This window comes from Pituophis catenifer, unplaced genomic scaffold, assembly GCF_029215685.1.
Source record: "Pituophis catenifer annectens isolate HBS135680 unplaced genomic scaffold, rPitCat1.0.hap2 SCAF_5, whole genome shotgun sequence".
Taxonomy (NCBI): Eukaryota; Metazoa; Chordata; class Lepidosauria; order Squamata; family Colubridae; genus Pituophis; species Pituophis catenifer.
Window position 1 is genome coordinate 48,577,566 of NW_027256885.1, and position 18,682 is coordinate 48,596,247.

At 43.9% G+C, this 18,682-nt stretch overlaps 1 protein-coding gene across 1 annotated transcript in view; it reads left to right on the top strand.

Annotated features, from left to right (window-relative positions):
• Nucleotides 1-673: 673 nt before the first annotated feature.
• Nucleotides 674-18,682, top strand: part of EIF1B (eukaryotic translation initiation factor 1B) — a 49,300-nt gene continuing 31,291 nt past the window's right edge. Inside the window, exon 1 of the mRNA XM_070944504.1 lies at nucleotides 674-929. Coding sequence (XP_070800605.1) covers nucleotides 899-929 — 31 coding nt within the window. The 5' untranslated portion in view covers nucleotides 674-898. The remainder of the gene's footprint in view (nucleotides 930-18,682) is intronic.

The window sequence follows — 18,682 nt, forward strand, 5'->3', positions numbered from 1 at the left end:
ACCGGTCCGAACCAGGGGCAACCCACCACTGGTTCCTACCCTAGGCTTTGATTTCGATTGCCCTGAGGATGTGTTAAATCTGGGAAGGAAGTTCCTTCCTAGGTGTGGATTATTATGAGGAGGTCTGGTATCTTAGAAGTTTGAAGGAGCCAGTGAGGTGCTAGTCTAAGCGTTAGGATTGCTAAAGGGGAGGGGGGCAAATCAAAGGCTTTTAACTTCTAATGTTCTTTTCTATGTTCTTTTTCTATTTAAATTCTAACACCACCATTGTTTATTCAACACGCAAACCCCTAAATGATGTTCAAATGAAATGCTAAGCCTAAATCAAACAAGCCATAATATAGGTTCAGAGCAATGTGAACCCAGTGACTGTACTTCCTCCCCTACTTCAGGAAGTGATAACACTGGCTTAGGCTTGGTCGCTCCGCCACCAGACTCCCATCAGCAGATATATTCAGGGGTAGAAAGAAACGAAAATTAGGGGGAAAGTGGAGGCTAGTAGAGGGCAAAACCCAAACAAAGAAAACCCTGGTCTGCCATGCCTTTCGGAAGTTGTAGTTTGTGCAAAGTTGGCTTTGAGTTTCTTCACCACAAGGACTCGATTTCCCAGGATTCCGTGAAAAGCCAATTACCATCACGTGCTCTAATTTGGGAAAAGTACAGGCGAAATACGAGGCGTCGGCCATTTTGTGAATGACCGTCGCTGTTCCTGTTGTAGCCGCAGCTGCTGCCACCGTCTTCCCCGTTTTCCCCTCCCCCCCAGCTGGGTCTTCTGTGCCCTTCAGGTTTTGCTGGTTTGCATTTTTTCCTTTATTTTTCCCCGCTACTGAACCTGGGAGTCCCGGGCGAACCCAGCCGCGGCCTTTTCCCCACGAGCAGCGCCCAGCCACAGAAGCGCATGTCCACTATCCAGAACCTCCAATCCTTCGGTAAGAAACGGGCTCCCCTTTGTCCCTCGTCTCGATGTCAGAGGCCGCATGGACACCGTTGCGGCTTTCCTTCGGAGGGGAATTGTTCGCGGCTTGGGCTATTGTCCCTTTCGTTTCTGCTTTCCTCATTCCCATTTACGCTTTCCAGCCCTTTGTTAGGGACGGCGCCGTCGTCGGCTGTTTTCTCTGTTGCCTGCTCTAACCAGTGGACTGCAGTTAGAATAGAATAGAATGGAATAACAAGAGTTGGAAGGGACCTTGGAGGTCTTCTAGTCCAACCCCCTGCTCAGGCAGGAAACCCTATACCATTTCAGACAAATGGTTGTCCAATCTCTTATTAAAAATTTCCAGTGTTGGAGCACTCACAACTTCGGGAGGCAAGTTGTTCCACTGATTAATTGTTCTGTCAGGAAATTGCTCTTTAGTTCTAGGTTGCTTCTCTCCTTGATTAGTTTCCACCCATGGCTTCTTGTCCTACCTTCAGGTGCTTTGGAGATTGGTCTCTTCCTTCTCTTCCTTTCCCTGTCACCGCTGGCCTTGAGCCTTATCAGGACGAATGTCTTGTCTTGGGCGCGGGATTCAGGATGGAGAGAGAACACTTATTTTGCAACTCTGCGGGGTTAATATTGGTATAGACCTCTTGTCTCCAAAATGTCTTGGTTGAGAAATAGGGAACTATAAAGAGCACTGGCCTGAAAGCCCGCCTGCCTTCTCCCCATGACAAATTGCCACTGATGAAACAACACATATTTCTTTTCACTGCCCAGCATCCTTTGGAGGAGGATGCCAGACTCTTCTCTCCCCTCCCCAGATCCTCTTATAAGATGCTGGGTGACTGAAATACTTTTGATTATCGGTTACTTAAAGAGTTAATTGAGCTCAATTAGCCCTTTTACGCCTTCTTAGGAGCTTAAATTTTAGTGCTATATGACATCAAAATAGACCAAAATGAATGCCACCTACTTTTTCTTCTTAAATCCATTTTCCTTGACAAATTGCACTCTATTAGCTGAAACAGTAATTGGATATATACATGGCTAAAATTTGACACCTAAATTTTTTTAGTCTAAAATAGCTTGCTTAACCTTATTCAAAACTATTTGTCTTACTAAGACTTAGTTGCCAATGAGTTATTATAGGGAACAAATATTTTGGTAAAATATCTGCAGTCTTCTTTCAGTATAAATTCTAGCCTATGAGATAGTATCATACCCACTCTTCTTTTCATTGTAAGACAGACACATTTTGATTTAAATTCCACTGTAGGTCTTTCCATATCATTTTACAACTTAATTGGTAAATTTATTTATTAATTCAATTTATATGCCGCCTTTCTCCAGAGACTCAGGGTGGCTTATAATTTTCTAGTAGAAAATTCTAGTAGTAAAATTTTAGTAGAAAATAATTTTCTACTTGTAGAAAATTTTAGGGTCTTCCTTTGGTTTCTTCTCAGGTGGCAGTCTGTTCAGATTCAGCCTCTTCTCTTCAATTATGCCATCATAACATATTGGTAGAAAATAAAGATTTTGGGGTTTTAGCTTTTCTCCATGTCTGGTTTGGAGCACTTTTTTTCTAGAATGGAATAGACTAGCAAGTGATTGATTGATCTTCATTGCCTTAGAAGAGTACATTTTTCTTTCCATTTCAGGATTCTCTTTCCTGGTATTTAGGATGTTTATCAAGAGTTCTTATGTTACTTCCTGCCTTGATATTTATTTATTTATTTATTTTATTAGATTTTTATACCGCCCTTCTCCCACTGGACTCAGGGCGGTGAACAGCCAAGAATAAAAACATCACATACAAAAATTTAATTTTTTTAAAAAAAAGAATTAAACAAATTTTGGCCCAATAAATTTAAAACACCCCAACTAAAATCAATTAACAATTAAAAATATCTAAGGGGGGGGTTTAAGCCATCCCGGCTTGATGAAATAAAAAAGTTTTAAGGGCATGGTGAAAAGCATGGAGATCTGGGATCCTATGTATCTCCGGGGGCAGGTCGTTCCAGAGGACAGGTGCTGCCACAGAGAAGGCCCTCCCCCTGGGGGTCGCCAGCCGACATTGTCTGGCCGACGGCACCCTGAGGAGTCCCTCTCTGTGGGAGCGTACTGGACGGTGGGAGGCTATCGGTGGCAGAAGGCGGTCCCGCAAATACCCAGGCCCTATGCCATGGAGCGCTTTAAAGGTGGTAACCAACACCTTGAAGCGCACCCGGAAGACCACTGGGAGCCAGTGCAGCTCGCGCAGGAGGGGTGTCACATGGGAGCGCCCCATCGCTCCCATAATCCCCCATGCGGCCGCATTCTATACCAGTTGGAGCCTCCGGGTGCTCCTCAAGGGGAGCCCCATGTAGAGAGCATTACAGTAGTCCAGGCGGGAGGTGACGAGTGCCTGAGTGACCGTGCGTAAGGAGTCCCGATCCAGAAAGGGACGCAACTGGCAAATCAGGCGGACCTGATAAAAAGCCCCCCTGGCCACGGCCGTCATATGCTCTTTTAAAGACAGCTGTGCATCCAGGAGTCCTTGTTTTACAAAAATGATCTGCAATTTGTGCTGCAGCTGGCAGTTGAATAGAGGTCCTTCAGTTTTGTACTCAATTTGTTATGCAGTTCTAGCTCCCAAATCTCTTAAAATTAAATGTTTTGGGAGTAACTCTTTTAGCTACTGAGTTATACATTATAACTTTCCAAATGGCAGGAAAGGTAAATATGTTATCTATGTTTATAAATATTTTATTCATTGTGAACACTGAAGGGTTGCTTTGGCTCAGTTTCTACAGACGCAAGTCCTACTGGCCTATTTAGATACAGTGTGCAACTGCCTGGGAGTATCTGTAATATTTGAATAAGTGCCTCAAGCCTCTTCAGTGCCTTTGTGAACCAATAGTATATCATGGAAATGATACCAGGATCTACTTGGCTAGTGTGCAGGAATTGTACACTAGATAGACCAATACCGAAAAAAAATATTTGAAGGTAGGATAGCTTCTAGGTGGCTGCTGGCTAGTATAATATCAGGAAAACTGTATCTTCCTCAGGTTGAACATCAAACAGAATCTTAATGGAAAACAGCTATATTAAGCAGGCAGTGAAATGCTTACATTTATTTAAAAAGTTTGTGGATTTGAGTGTAAGAATGGCCAATGCAGTTTTTAAAGAAATACTATAAAAGTATCTGATGAAATTGTAGCTTACATATATTACTTCCGGTAAGTTTTCTCATCAATATTGATAGCCTGCCTTGGGTATTCTTGATCAGTGTTTGAGTAATTCTTAAAATGAGAGAAAGCTTGTATTTTTTTTTTTGTAAATATTTTTTTATTTTTTTAAACATAAACATAAAATACATCTTTCCAGAGTGAAGTCTCGATCCGGTCATAGGTAGGTACACCGCTTACATTTCTTTAACAGGCTCCAATCACAATTTCCCATTACATTTTTTTTTAAGTAACAATCAAAACATTGAAGAAAAAGAAATTTTTAACATAAATTCTAACATCTTAAACTAAACAATTCTATTATATCACCACAGATTTAATTTCCAGCTAAACTTAACTCATTTATATCCATGTATTAATTCAAATTATATCTGGTTCTTCTCCAAATTGCTTTCATTACATCTTTTAACATCAATATCAAAATATAAATTTAAAAAATATTTTAGCCTCTTAATCTAATTATTTACCTTACAATTTCATCACCACAAATCTTAATTTCAAATTCCATACAGCTCTATTTTTATTTTAGTTCATAGAACAAAATTCTATCCATAATTCTCAATCTCTAGGCCCATTTCATCAAATCTTAAAATCTTGAATTTTATCAATTTACCTTTAATTTTTCCCCCTTAATCATCTATTACTCATTTAATTTTACACAGATTTATCTCAAAATCCATATCCTCCTCCGTATCGCCCATTGTTGTTTGGTTCATGTCCAGCATACCATTTAGGCTGATTTCCAGCATATTCTCCTCCATACCTCCACTTATTATTTGGCTGATTTCCAGCATATTATATTTGGCTGATTTCCAGCATAGTCTCCTCTGGAACAGCCACTATTGTTTGGCTAATTTCTAGCATAATCTCCTCCTAACCTCCCACTATTATTTGGCTGATTTCCAGCATATTATATTTGGCTGATTTCCAGCATAATCTCCTCCAGAACGCCCCCTGTTATTTGGCTGATTTCCAGCATTATCTCCTCCAAACCTCTAAATTTTCCAAAAGTAATCCAGTTAGGGTAACAAGACACAAAGTTTCTCCTTTCAGTCGCTGGCAATACACAATTTGTCACTTTCACTTCGGCTGGTGTTCATTTTGTCTATCACCGCTCGTCTTTTCTCCTTGTTTTAAAAAGTTCCTGTTTACCTCTTCCTCCCTTTCTCTCTCTTCAAAAGCAATCCAATCTCATTAAGAAAAGAAAAAAGTGCCAGTTTTTTAATTTTTCCAAGAAAACAATCCTTCCAAAGCAGTCAATAGTTACTATAATCCATTAACGGGTCTTTTCCTCTTTTTGTTTACTTTGCAAAAGTCTTTTGCCCAGATAGTTTACAGCCGCTAATTGGGGCTAGGGCTCACTTGTTATAAATCCGCACTTAAAAGCTACTCCCGCCTGGGTTGAATCTCACTCACCCGGCATTCAAGTACCTAGCTCTGTTTCTCCATTTCTTCCTCTTGCACATCGCTTTTCCCGGCTGTCCCAGCCTTGGGACAGCCGCCATGGCTGCTGCTGAGCCGCTGCCGACACAGAGGACAATCCTCCGGCCCCGAGGAACCTGCCCGTTCCTCTCGGCCGTCTGAGGGGTCCCTCTCCGGAGACTCAGGGCGGCTCACAATACATTTTTTTTTAAAAAAAAAAACCATTCTAAAAACATTTAAAAGATTAAAAAACATTAAAAACCTTAGAACGCATTCATAACATTTGTGGCCAGATCTCGCCAGATCGCAAAGCGAGATCAACAGCCCCAGGCCTGCTGGAAAAGCCAGGTCTTCACCGCTTTTCGGAAGGCCAGTAGGGTGGGGATGGTCCAGACCTCAGGAGGTAACTGGTTCCAGAGAGCTGGGGCAGCCACAGAGAAGGCCCGCCCCTGCGGGCCCGCCAGCCGGCATTGTTTAGCTGACGGGACCCGGAGGAGACCAACTCTGTGGGATCTTACCGGTCGCTGGGAGCTATGCGGTAGAAGGCGGTTTCGAAGATAACCTGGCCCTGAGCCATGTAGGGCTTTAAAGGTGATAAACAACACCTTCACTTGTGCCCGGAGACCAATAGGGAGCCAGTGCAGCTCACGGAGAATTGGTGTAATGTGGGTGTATCTAGGTGCACCCACAACAGCTCGTGCGGCTGCGTTCTGGACCAGCTGCAGTCTCCGAACACTTTTCAAGGGTAGCCCCATGTAGAGTGCGTTGCAATAATCTAACCGTGAGGTGACAAGGGCATGAGTGACTGTGAGGAGCGCCTCCTGATCCAAGTAGGGTCGCAATTGGTGCACCAGGTGAACCTGTGCAAAGGTCCCCCTAGCCACAGCTGTCAGATGTTGCTCTAATCTTAGCTGTGAGTCTAGGAGGACACCCAATTTGCGAGCCCGTTCTGAGGGGGACAATTTCTCCCCTCCCAGAACCAAGGATGGACAAGCAACATAGTCTTTAGGAGGCAATACCCACAGCCACTCGGTCTTGTCTGGGTTAAGTCTGAGCCTAAGTCTAAGCCTAAGTGTTAAACATCTTTGTTAGTCTTGCTGGTGGCAAATGCCACCTATAAAACATTTTATACACATTTTCCTTGTAGGTAGTTGCCATTGTTAGTTTATAATTTCTATCCCAAAGCTTTTGCCATTTATATAATTCTATAGTGCTGTGATGGCGAACCTATGGCATGCATGCCACAGGTGGCACGTGTAGCCATGTCGCATGGCACTCTAACTCAGCTCTCGCGCTGGTAAGCTGATTTTCGGGCCTTCTGGGCCCACCAGAAGTAGGGAAAAAGGCTGTTTCCTGCCTCCAGTGGGCCTGGGGGGGGGGGCGTTTTTCTTTCTCACCTGGCTCCAGATCCTCTCTATGCATCTGGGGAGGGCGAAAACAGCCTTCCACACCCCCTCAGAGGCCCTCCAGAGGCCTGAAATGGCCCATTTCCCAACTTCCAGTTGGACAGGAAGTGACTTTTTTGCTGTCCCCAGCCTCCAGAGACTCTAGAAACACTCTGTTTCTCTGTAAAGTTTTTAACCAGTATCTTCGTTTTTTCTTTGTTTATTTTCAATCCTGCCACTTCTCCATATTCTTCTTTTTTTTATTATTAGCTTGGGGCCAGTTTCTAATGGTTCTTCTAAAATAAATACCAGGTCATCCACAAATGCTTGTAATTTATATTTTTCTTTTTTTATTTCTATCCCTTTTATAGCTGAGTCTTGTCTAACATTTCTATTTAGCGCTTCCAATGTTAATATAAATAGTAATGGGGATAATGGACATCCTTGTCTTGTACCTTTTCTTATGTCGAAATTCTCTGCCAAATCCCCATTCACAATAACTTTTGCTGCTTGTCTAGAGTATATTGTCTGAATCATATTTATAAACTTTTCACCAAAGTTCATACATTTTAGTTGTAGCATAAATTGCCAATTTAAATTGTCAAATGCTTTTTGTGCATCTAAAAAAATCAGCGCCATTTGTTTTTCTGAATGTACTTTGTTAGGAAATGATGATTACCTAACTTGTTGGGTTGGCAATATATAAACCATCAATATAGCTTTAAGACTGCTGTATTGCATCATACTGTGTCCTGATTGGTTGGCTCTGTAGCCAATGTCCTTAAGAGGGAGCTAGAAACCTGGTTTATTTCTCTTTGCTCTTTGTGCTCTCTGATATCTGTTTGCTACTGTTTGCAACTGTTTATCGTGTATGACTACAATGACTGGTAAGAAGACTTTGTTATTGGATTATCCCTGGACTATTGTATTAGTATCTACTGCTTTATCTGTGTATGACCTGGACTGTTTATTGGGCTGTGCCTTATTACTATTTCCTGAAAGTAAACACAACTCAGTGTATCTGTGTGTTGGCTGTGTTATTTCCTAACTACTCTCAATCGCTTTTCATGTGCACACCCTTGCTACTCAAGAGTTGCTCTGCAAATTCCTCAACATACTTCGTAATATTCCATGTATCCAAAATGATTTTCACATTATTTTTTATTTGTCTTTTTGGTAAAAACCCATTTTGATCTGAATGTATGAATTAATTCAAATACCTTTTAAGTCTTTCCGCTATTATTGAAGTGAATATTTTGTAGTCTACATTTAATAGTGATATTGGCCTATAATTCTTTATTTGTGTTAAATCCAAATCATCTTTTAGAATTAACATAATATTTGCTTCCCTCCAAGACTTTGGTATCTTCACTTCTGCCAGTGCTTCATTATAAACCTGTAACATTGGTGTACGTAATACATCTTGTAGATATTTATAAAATTCTGCCGGCAATCCATCTGGCCCTGGTGTTTTATCATTCTTTTGTCTTTTAACCGCCTCTGTCAATTCCATCATTGTTATTTTTTCATTTAACATAGTTTTCACCATTTCAGGTACTTTTGGTAATTCTGCTTTTCCTAAATATTGCAATATTTTTTTTGTCTGGCACTTTTTCTTGGTCATATAACTTTCTATAGAACTCCTGAATTATTTTCTTTTTACTCTCATTTTGGTACTGTAAGTGTCAGGTTCCCAACAGAAGAAAAAGAAAGGACACAAACCTGGTGTGTTGCTGCCTTCTTTATTTACATCCTGGCACTTGTGATCAATGAAGAACTTCTTGTTAGAGCTACTGGCCCATGCTCCCTGCCACATTTTATATCATAATCACCACCCACCCAATCCCGCGTGCAGCTCCCACCCACGTGACCCGGAAATAGAGACAAATCACCGAAGCCAGCATCCGACCATCAATTAGCCCAAGCCTTCACCCCAGTCTGTCCCTTTGCCTGTTTGTAAGGAAGGCTTGGTTCCCCTTCCTCTGTCCCACAGGAAGCCCCTCCCAGAGGGGCCAGGGAGAGCAGCGGCTGCCTCCCTGCATCTCCGCTGTCTTGGATGAGGTCATTGCCACGTGACCGCTTCTCAGCTGTTCGCCGGCTACGTGGCATCCGGGCAGCATGGCAGTGCTCCCCAGGTCGATTGGAGCAGCTCTGGCGCCAGAACAGGTGGGGGACGTCATGGCTGATGTCTCCCGGCATCCTGGTGGGCCCAGCAGGGTGGTGTCTGTGCTGGTGGCTGTCCAGCAGTCCGGTGCGTCCTCCCCCCTGAATGGCAACTCCGGGCCGGCTGGCATGCCGGAGCTGACATGCAGCCCCCTCTACCATGGAGACGGCGTCTGTAACATAAAGACCACAGTAATTCAAGGGTTGTGGGGCTGATGTCCCCCCTGGGTTCCCTGGGTACTTTTTATGGAACCTGGCGACCAGTCGGGGAGCGTGTATGTCTCTTTTGGGTACCCACGAGGCCTCAGAAATGGGATACCCCTTCCACAGGAGAAGGTATTGGAGCTTACCCCTATACCATCGGGTATCTAGCACTTTTTCTACTTCATAGTGCTGTTCGCCATCCACCACCAGCGGCGGAGGTAGCGGAGGGATAGCCTCTCTGAGGGTGGATGAGCAGGCTGGCACGCCGGAACTGACAGTAAGTCTCCCTTCTCATCTTGCAATTTACTTATCAAAAAAGAAAGACAAGAAGGACTAGTATAAAAAGTGGAAAGAGGGGCAAATAACTAAGGAAGAATATCTGCAAATAGCCCGAGCCTGTAAAGATGAAGCGAGGAAAGCTAAGGCTCACAATGAACAAAGGCTTGCAACAAAAGTAAAAAATAACAAAAAAAGCTTCATCCAACATGTTAAAAACAAGAAAAAAGTGAAGGAAACAATTGGTCCATTGCTGGGAGAAAGTGGCAAGAAGGTGACAAGCAACAGGGAGAAAGCAGAACTACTTAACTCATTTTTTGCATCTGTCTTTACACAAAAGGAAAAAACAGTCCAACCTATCAAAAACAGCACCACAAAAAACAGATTAGGAACACAAGTTAAAATAGGGAAGAAAATGGTAAGTGAACACCTGTCTACCCTAGACGAGTTCAAATCACCAGGACCAGGTGGATTACACCCCAAGGTTCTGAAGGAACTGGCAGACGAGATCTCGGAACCACTGAACTATATTTTTCAAAGATCCTGGAACACAGGGGAACTGCCAGAGGATTGGAAAAAAGCTGATGTAGTTCCCATCTTCAAAAAAGGAAAAAAATAGATCCAGGAAACTACAGACCTATCAGCCTGACCTCAATACCAGGGAAGATTCTGGAAAAGATAATCAAGCAACAAATCAGCGAACACCTAGAAGCAAACAAAGTAATAACCAAAAGCCAACATGGGTTTGTCAAAAACAGATCATGCCAGACAAATCTTATTGCATTCTTTGACAAAGTGACAAAATTAGTGGACCAGAGGAATACTGTCAATTTAACTTACTTGGACTTCAGTAAGGCATTTGATAAAGTAGACCACAACCTACTACTAGATAAAGTAGAATAATGTGGGTTAGACGGCATCACCACCAGATGGATTTGTAACTGGCTGACCAACCGCACTCAACATGTAGTCCTCAATGGACTACAATGCATCTACATGGAGGGAAGTATGCGATGGAGTATACCCCAAGGCTCTGTTTTAGGCCCAGTACTCTTCAACATCTTCATCAATGACTTGGACGAGGGGATAGATGGGGAACTCATCAAATTTGCAGATGACACCAACCTGGCAGGAATAGTCAACACTCCAGAAGATACACTTAAGATACAGAAGGATCTTGACAGACTTGAACTTGGGCGCTATCTAACAAAATGAAATGCAATGGTGAAAAAAGTAAGGTTCTACATTTAGGCAAGAAAAACAAAATCCACAGGTACAGTATATGTGGTACCTCGCTCAATAGTAGTAATTGTGAGAGGGATCTTGGAGTCCTAGTGGACAACCATTTAGATATGAGCCAGCAATGTGCAGCAGCAGCCAAAAAAGCCAACACAGTTCTAGGCTGCATAAACAGAGGGATAGAATTAAGATCACGTGAAGTGTTAATACCACTTTATAATGCCTTGGTAAGGCCACACTTGGAATGCTGCATTCAGTTTTGGTTGCCACGTTGTAAAAAAGATGTGGAGACTCTAGAAAGAGTGCAGAGAAGAGCAACAAAGATGATTAGGGGACTGGAGGCTAAAACATATGAAGAACGGTTGCAGGAACTGGGTATGTCTAGTTTAATGAAAAGAAGGACTAAGGGAGACATGATAGCAGTGTTCCAATATCTCAGAGGCTGCCACAAAGAAGAGGGAGTCAAGCTATTCTACAAAGCACCTGAGGGTAGAACAAGAAGCAACGGGTGGAAACTAATAGAGGAGAGAAGCAACTTAGTACTAAGGACAAATTTCCTGACAGAACAATTAATCAGTGGAACAACTTGCCTCCAGAAGTTGTGAATGCTCCAACACTGGAAGTTTTTAAGGAGATGTTGGATATTCATTTGTCTGAAGTGGTGTAGGGTTTCCTGCCTAGGCAGGGGGTTGGACTAGAAGACCTCCAAAGTACCTTCCAACTCTGTTATTCTATTTCTAATTTCTTCTCTTTCTCCTTTTTCAACTTGTATGCTAACCATCTTCCCAGTTTATTTGCATTTACAAAAAAAAAAATTGTTTTGATCTTTTAATTTGTTGTATGAAACCTTCCTTTTCCATTAGATTTAATTTATGTTTTATTGTTTCCATTTGTAATTTTAAATTTCTTTTCTGCAGTTCTCTTTGTAGATCAGTTTCAAGTCTTTTATACTCTGTTCTAGTATCTAGTATCTTGTTTTTTCTTGCTGTGTAGGTTATGGCTAACCCTCTAGCACAGTGAAGGCTAACCTTTTCCGGACCGAGTGCCCAAAGCGCGCATGCCTGAACCCCCCCAAATGCAATGCGCGCACGGCCCCCGCACATGCGTGTGTGGCCCCCACATGTGCCTCACCCCCTGCGCATGCATGCGCATGCCCCCCCGCTCACAACCACACAACCTGCCCCCCACATGCGCATGACCAGCTGGCCAGCGGGAGGCGTGCATGTCAGTGTTCCAGAAAAAAAACCCTCTCCAAGTAAAGACACGGAAGCAAGCATTTTCCAAAGTCCTCTTTACTAGAATAGGCAAACTGGCACATATGGGAAATCCTGAATCTGAAAAGCCCGGGCTTTCCTTCAGTAATTCAAAGCTCCCAAAACCATCCCATTTCTCTCCAGTCGGTCACATGCTCCAGTCAACGTCCGTTCCACCTCGACTCAGCCCCTGACCTTGACCGATAGGAAGAATGCCTACTAATTCTCCTCTCCTAAATCCCCCCTCCTACTTTCCCCCACACGAGGAGATGGCAGCATTGAAGCTTTCGGCCTAATATGGCTTCCAAGGCTGACAGGTGTCCCCCCCTGCAGAAAAACCACATCCCAACTTTTAACCCAAGTAGCTTCAGCCAAAGGGTAGCCTTTCCAGTGCACCAAATATTGTAATCGCCCCCTGTAGAGTCTAGAGTCTAGGATTTTCTTCACCTCATAATGAGTCTCCCCTTGTACTACTAAAGGAGGGGGCGGAGCAGCTGGCAAAGGTCTGAGGGTAGATTCTCTGACCGGTTTCAATTAGCTACTGTGGAAAACGGGGTGTATTTTCCCTAATATGCGAGGGAGTCTAAGTTGGACAGTCACCGGATTAATCACTTTCACTATAGGAAAGGGACCAATGAATTTGGGTCCAAACTTCTTGCTAGGCAACCTCAATCTTAGGTACTTGGTTGACAAATACACCTTATCACCTATTCTGAAAGGTGGTTGGAGACCCCGGTATTTGTCGGCCTGGGCCTTATATTTTTCTGCTGACTCCGCTAAAACTTTTTTGGTATTCTCCCAACCCTTTTTCAACGAGGTCATCCAGTCCATCAAGGACACAGAAGTAGGCAGCTCTCTAGGCAACTCAGGCATCGGCACAAAATCCATGCCCGTAGTTATCTGAAAAGGAGTCAACCCAGTACTGCTGTGTACTGCATTATTATAAGCAACTTCTGCGAATGGTAGCAAGTCCGCCCAGTTCTCTTGTTGATAATTCACATAACACCTAATGTCCTGCTCCACCATTGAGTTCAATTTTTCAGCTGATCCGTTAGTCGATGGGTGAAAAGCCGAGCTAAGTCCCTGGGACGACCCAATGGATCGTAGGAACTCCCTCCAGAACTTAGCGGTAAACTGGACCCCGCGGTCCGATATTATTCTTTTTGGGACTCCATGTAGCCTGTAGATGTGTTTCACAAACAGCTTTGCCAGTTTTTTGGCCGAGGGTAGTCCGCTGCAGGCAGTGAAGTGGGCTTGCTTGGAGAATAAATCAATGACAGTCCAAATGACCCGGTTGCCCCCACTGTCCGGGAGCTCAACTATTAAGTCCATCACAGTCTCCTCCCAGGGCTTTGTGGGTTCGGCTACAGCCTGGAGAAGTCCAGGGGGCTTTCCTGGTCAGTATTTCATGGTGGCGCAGGTGGCACAGCTCCTCACATAGTCTTCCACATCAGCTTTCATCTTTGGCCACCAGAATTGCCTCCTAGTCAAATGGAGGGTTTTTAAAAACCCAAAGTGACCCCCTAGGTGAGAATCATGACTTCTGTTTAGTACCAGGAGCCGCAGGCTGTGGGGCACGTAAAGTTTAGTCCCCTTCCAGGCCAACCCGTCCCTTAGGGTTAGGTCCGCCTGGTTTTCTTTGAACCAGGAATCATTAGAGAGCGCCGCTTTTAGCTCCGCTGTCAACTTGTCTTCGGGGAGATTTGAACCCTGGCGCGTTTGCGCTCTGGTGCGGGCTTGGGCGGCTGGCTGAGTTTCTGAGATCATGGCGTGAACTACCTTTTCCCGTTGGCTGTCAAATTGTGGTTTGCGGGAGAGATCGTCAGCCAGAAGGTTCTTACCCCCTGGGATGTATTTCAGGTTAAAGTTAAAGGGTTTGAAATATTGAGCCCAATGGATCTGCTTTGGAGAGAGCTTCCTCGGGGTCTTCAGAGCCTCGAGATTTTTGTGGTCAGTCCAAACCTCAAAAGGCTCATCCACCCCCTCCAGGAAGTGCCTCCAGGACAGGAGAGCCCATCGCACCGCAAACGCTTCTTTTTTCCATACCGCCCATCTGCACTCAGTGTCTGTTAACTTCCTGGATACATAAGCACACAGCATTAGATTGTTCTGGGGTTCCCTTTGTAGTAGAACAGCCGCCACCGCCACATCACTTGCGTCCGCCTGAACCACGAAGGGTTTAGTTGGGTCAGGATGCTGTAGGATCGGCTCCACCGCAAATAGGAGTTTTAATCGTTCAAAAGATTTTTGGCAGTCCATTGTCCAAGCTAAGGGCTGGCTAGGTTTTGGCTTGGTGGGAGATGGGCCAGTCTTTAGCAATTCTGTCAAAGGGAGTGTGACCTCAGCGAAGGAAGGGATGAATTGTCTGTAAAAGTTTGCAAACCCCAGGAAGCTCTGGAGCTGCTTACGGGTGCGTGGGGGCTGCCAGTCCAGTACTGCCCTCACCTTACCCGGGTCCATTTCGATGCCCTTATTGGACACCCTGTATCCCAGATAGTCCAGGGCCTCCTTGTGGAACTCACATTTGGACAATTTTGCATAAAGTTTGGCTGCTAGGAGTTTTTTCAGCACTTGTCTGACCAATTTGATGTGGTCTTCCATATTTTCGCTGAATATAAGAATGTCATCGAGATAACAATCCCCTGATATAAATGCTCATGCAAAATTTCATTGATCAGTTGCATGAAGACCCCTGGGGCCCCCTGGAGTCCGAAAGGCATGACCTGGAATTGGAAGCTACCCAAGGGGCAGTTAAAAGCGGTCTTCCATTCGTCTCCCTCCTTTATGCGAACTCGGTAGTAGGCTTCTCTTAGATCTAGCTTGGTGAAAATTTTCCCTTTCAATGGGTGGTTCAGTAAGTCATCAGTGGGAGGGGGTAGGTATTTTGTATGCAAATAGTGTTCACGCATCAAAAATCAATACACAATCTTAAGGTGCCATCTTTTCTTTAAATAATATTGGGGCGGCCATGGTGGATTTCGCAGGCTCGATGAACCCTCTGGCCAGGTTGGTGTCAATGTACTTCCTCAATTCAGTCATCTCAGCAGGTGTCATGGAGTACATTCTAGGCTTTGGCAATTTAGCCCCCGGTTGTAATTCAGTGGTGCAGTCTGTGGGCCGGTGAGGGGGGAGGAGGTTACATTCCTCCTCGCTGAAAGCTTCGGCTAAGTCTGCATACACCTTAGGGTTCTGGTGTTTGCCTGGAGGTCTGTCTGAAGAAGCTGCTGCTGTCTCTGGCCGCTGGCCGTTATGGGTAGGTTGCTGTTTGGGGGGAGGGGTAGGGGGTGATGGGCCAACTGCTATTCTGATTTTTCGGTATCCATCTTCCCATGTGATGGTGGGGCCCCATTTGTCTAGCCAAGCCAGGCCTAATATGATAGATTCTGACATCTTTGGGGTTACTATAAATCATATAAATTCATGATGTTTCCCCATCTCCAATCTAATCAGTTCAGTAATATGAGTGGAAGGGACTCTCCCAATTAGCGTGCCATCCACCTGGTAAAATTTAATTGGTTGTTTTAAGGGTGTTGTTTTGATGCCCAGTTGTTCTACAGCAGTGGTTCTCAACCTTCCTAATGCCGCGACCCTTTAATACAGTTCCTCATGTTGTGGTGACCCCCAACCAGGGGTGGGTTCTAAATTTTTTTACTACCGGTTCTGTGGGCATGGTTATTTTGTGGGTGTGGCTTGGAGGTCATGTGACCGGGTGGCCGTGGCTAGCTGGTCATGTGACCGGGTGGCCATGGCTATGTGTATAGGGACTACTCAGAGGGCTGAAAAAAGTCATTTCTGACAGGTCCTCACACTTTTGACTGGTCCTCACACTTATGACCATCCTCACATTTATGCCTGTGCAGCATTCTTAACAACCATGTCACTCATTTCACAACTGCTTCTCTTCACCATGGTGACAAGATAGGGCAAAAACGTAAATTGTGAGGACAGTCGTAAGTTCGAGGACTGGTCAAAAGTGCGAGGACCAGTCAAAAATAACTTTTTCAGCCCTCTGAGTAGTCCATATGCATAAAAGGATACAGCAATAGAGAGGGATGAAGGAAGGGAAGGGAAATTAGAGTAGGAGTGAGGGTAAGAGAGGGAGGAAGAGAGGAGGAGAAGGAGAAAGGAAGAGGAAGTAGGGAGAAGAAGAAGGGGGGGAAGAGAAAGTAAGAAGGAAAGAAAAGAGAGAGGTGGTAGGTTTGAGGAGAAAGATTGCTGTACAATAAAAAAGATGAAAGGGAAGAAAGCCAACCCCAAACAAATATAAAGATATTAAGATAAAGAATGAATTGTTAAACTTTAAAGAATAAAAGAGAACAAATATGAATAAATAGCAATAATTAGAAACACACATACAAACATACAACATATTTTCTTTGAACAGAGTATTTGGCTGGTTCACAAATTTAAACAGTTGTAGGAGGTTAGCACCCACCCCTTTCCTAGAAGAATGAAATATTTTGGGAAATATTAAAAAGGCAGAATATTATATTTCCCTGGATGAGAAATGGAGAAGCATATTTTACAGACAAAGCAGCTCCCACCTTCCTGCCCCCCACCCTTTGTTAATGGGCCAGAGGCAGAAAGTCAATCCTTTGTCAAAGGACATTTGCAACACAATAGCAAACAGAAACTAACACAATGGGCCCCATCTAGCAACCGAAACTCACCACATGTGACCTGGGAAGCATGTGACCTGGGAAGCACATGTGACCATCAGCCAGCAAGGCTAGCTAAGACCCCCCACCCCCTGGGAGTCTGACAACCAATCAGGATACTCTTTCGGGGCCCCAAGAAATGCAAAGCCAGAGAGAGCATAAAAACCGGAGGATTTACTGTATCTGCCCCTTTTCTGTTCAGGAACTCAAGCCATGTGATCCTGTCCACCATTAAACCATCTTTCCAAGCAGTCTCCATGTTTCCAGTGTCTTTTTCCCCACTTGGAGCAGAACCCAGAAGGATATTTCTTCCAACACAGTGTTTAGTCATTTCAATTAAATTTACAATTTCTATATTTCCTTTTTACCATATTTATTCATCTATTTTTTTAAAAAACCAATATTATCCTTCATCCTTATCTCTAATCTTAATCAAATTCAATTTTTCCCTTCTATATTATACCCCTTCACATTGTCATCTATTTTTATATCCATCCTCACATTGGTTAATTATGTAATACAGTAGTTTAATACAAATTCAACATTTTAATATAAATCAATTAGTTATATAACTATCTTTTTTGTATATTAATCAATATGAACATGAATATTCCAATTATTTCCATGCAATCCAATTTCTTACAAATAATTAATTATATTTACCAATAATAATAAACCAAATAATTTCCCCCATATATTCCTCCAAACCACAACTTAACCATTTCTGCTTTCAACACAATATACAATTAATAGTATCTCAATTATTACAATTCCCTAGTTAAATAGAGCTTTTTTTCTTTTGTGTTTTAAAATCTTGAACCTCCTCTTTTGCCCTAAATTTCCCATTGCACCTACCTTTTTTGGTGAGGAAAAAGAAAAAGAAATCTCTCTGCCTCATTTTGTCACGTTGCAGCAAAGACCCTGCTTTACTTTCAATTTCGCTTTTTCAGCATAGCTAGGGGAAACAAATCTGCTCCAGGAATTTACCTCTTTGCAGCTAGCTAGCAACAGAGCCCTCCGCAAAACAGCTGAGAGCAAATCAGCTGAGAGTGGGGAGGCTGATCAAATCAACTTATGTTAATTAACCTATGCTGAAGCTGAAAGGCGCTTTTTTTTCTATTTTTGCAGGCACCAGTCTATTCATTTGTTTTCTTTTAACTCTGATCAGCTGTAGGGCGGCCCTTTGAAGCCCAGCGGCAAGAATTTAAAGTTTTTTTTGCTCTAACCATCAACTGGGACTCCGGAGGCAGCAATAGATTGGGAGTGGGCGGGGTAAGCGACCGGCGACCGGCGATCCAACAGAGGCAGAGGGTGAGGGTGAGTGAAGGTGTGGGGGGGGGCGAGAGAGGGCTTTGGCGACCCCTGTGAAATGGCCGTTCGACCCCCAAAGGGGTTGCAACCCCCAGGTTGAGAACCGCTGGTCTAGAGCAATGGACATGGTATACCACTCGTGGAGACGCTCAGACACTCCCCGGATCCCACAGGCTTTTCTGACTGGGTCGATGGCTTTCTTGAAGTAGTGCAGGAGTATGCGGTCAGGCCAATGGCCCAGATTCCCTGCGACTCACCTAAAGTCCCATACAAAGTCTTTCATCGGTCGATTACCTTGTTTCATGACTTTTAGCGTGGCTTCATTTTCATTTACGCAGTCTGGGTTGTCAAAGCGGGACCGTAGCAGTGTGATAAAGCCATCGATATCATACAGTTCAACAGCGCCCTCATTGTGCAGCTGGGCTATCCATTCAGAGGCCTCTCCCTCATTCATCCCATCTGAGATTGCCGACACCAAGTCCTGTTCTGATTCGTATTGGTCACCATACTGATCAACGTGAGCCCAGACCCTGCTGAGGAAATAAGCTAGCTTGGCTGGCGTCCCGTCAAAAGTTGCCCTGAAGCAGGGTGGTTGGGGGAGGGGGGCTGGTTGCTGAGCTGC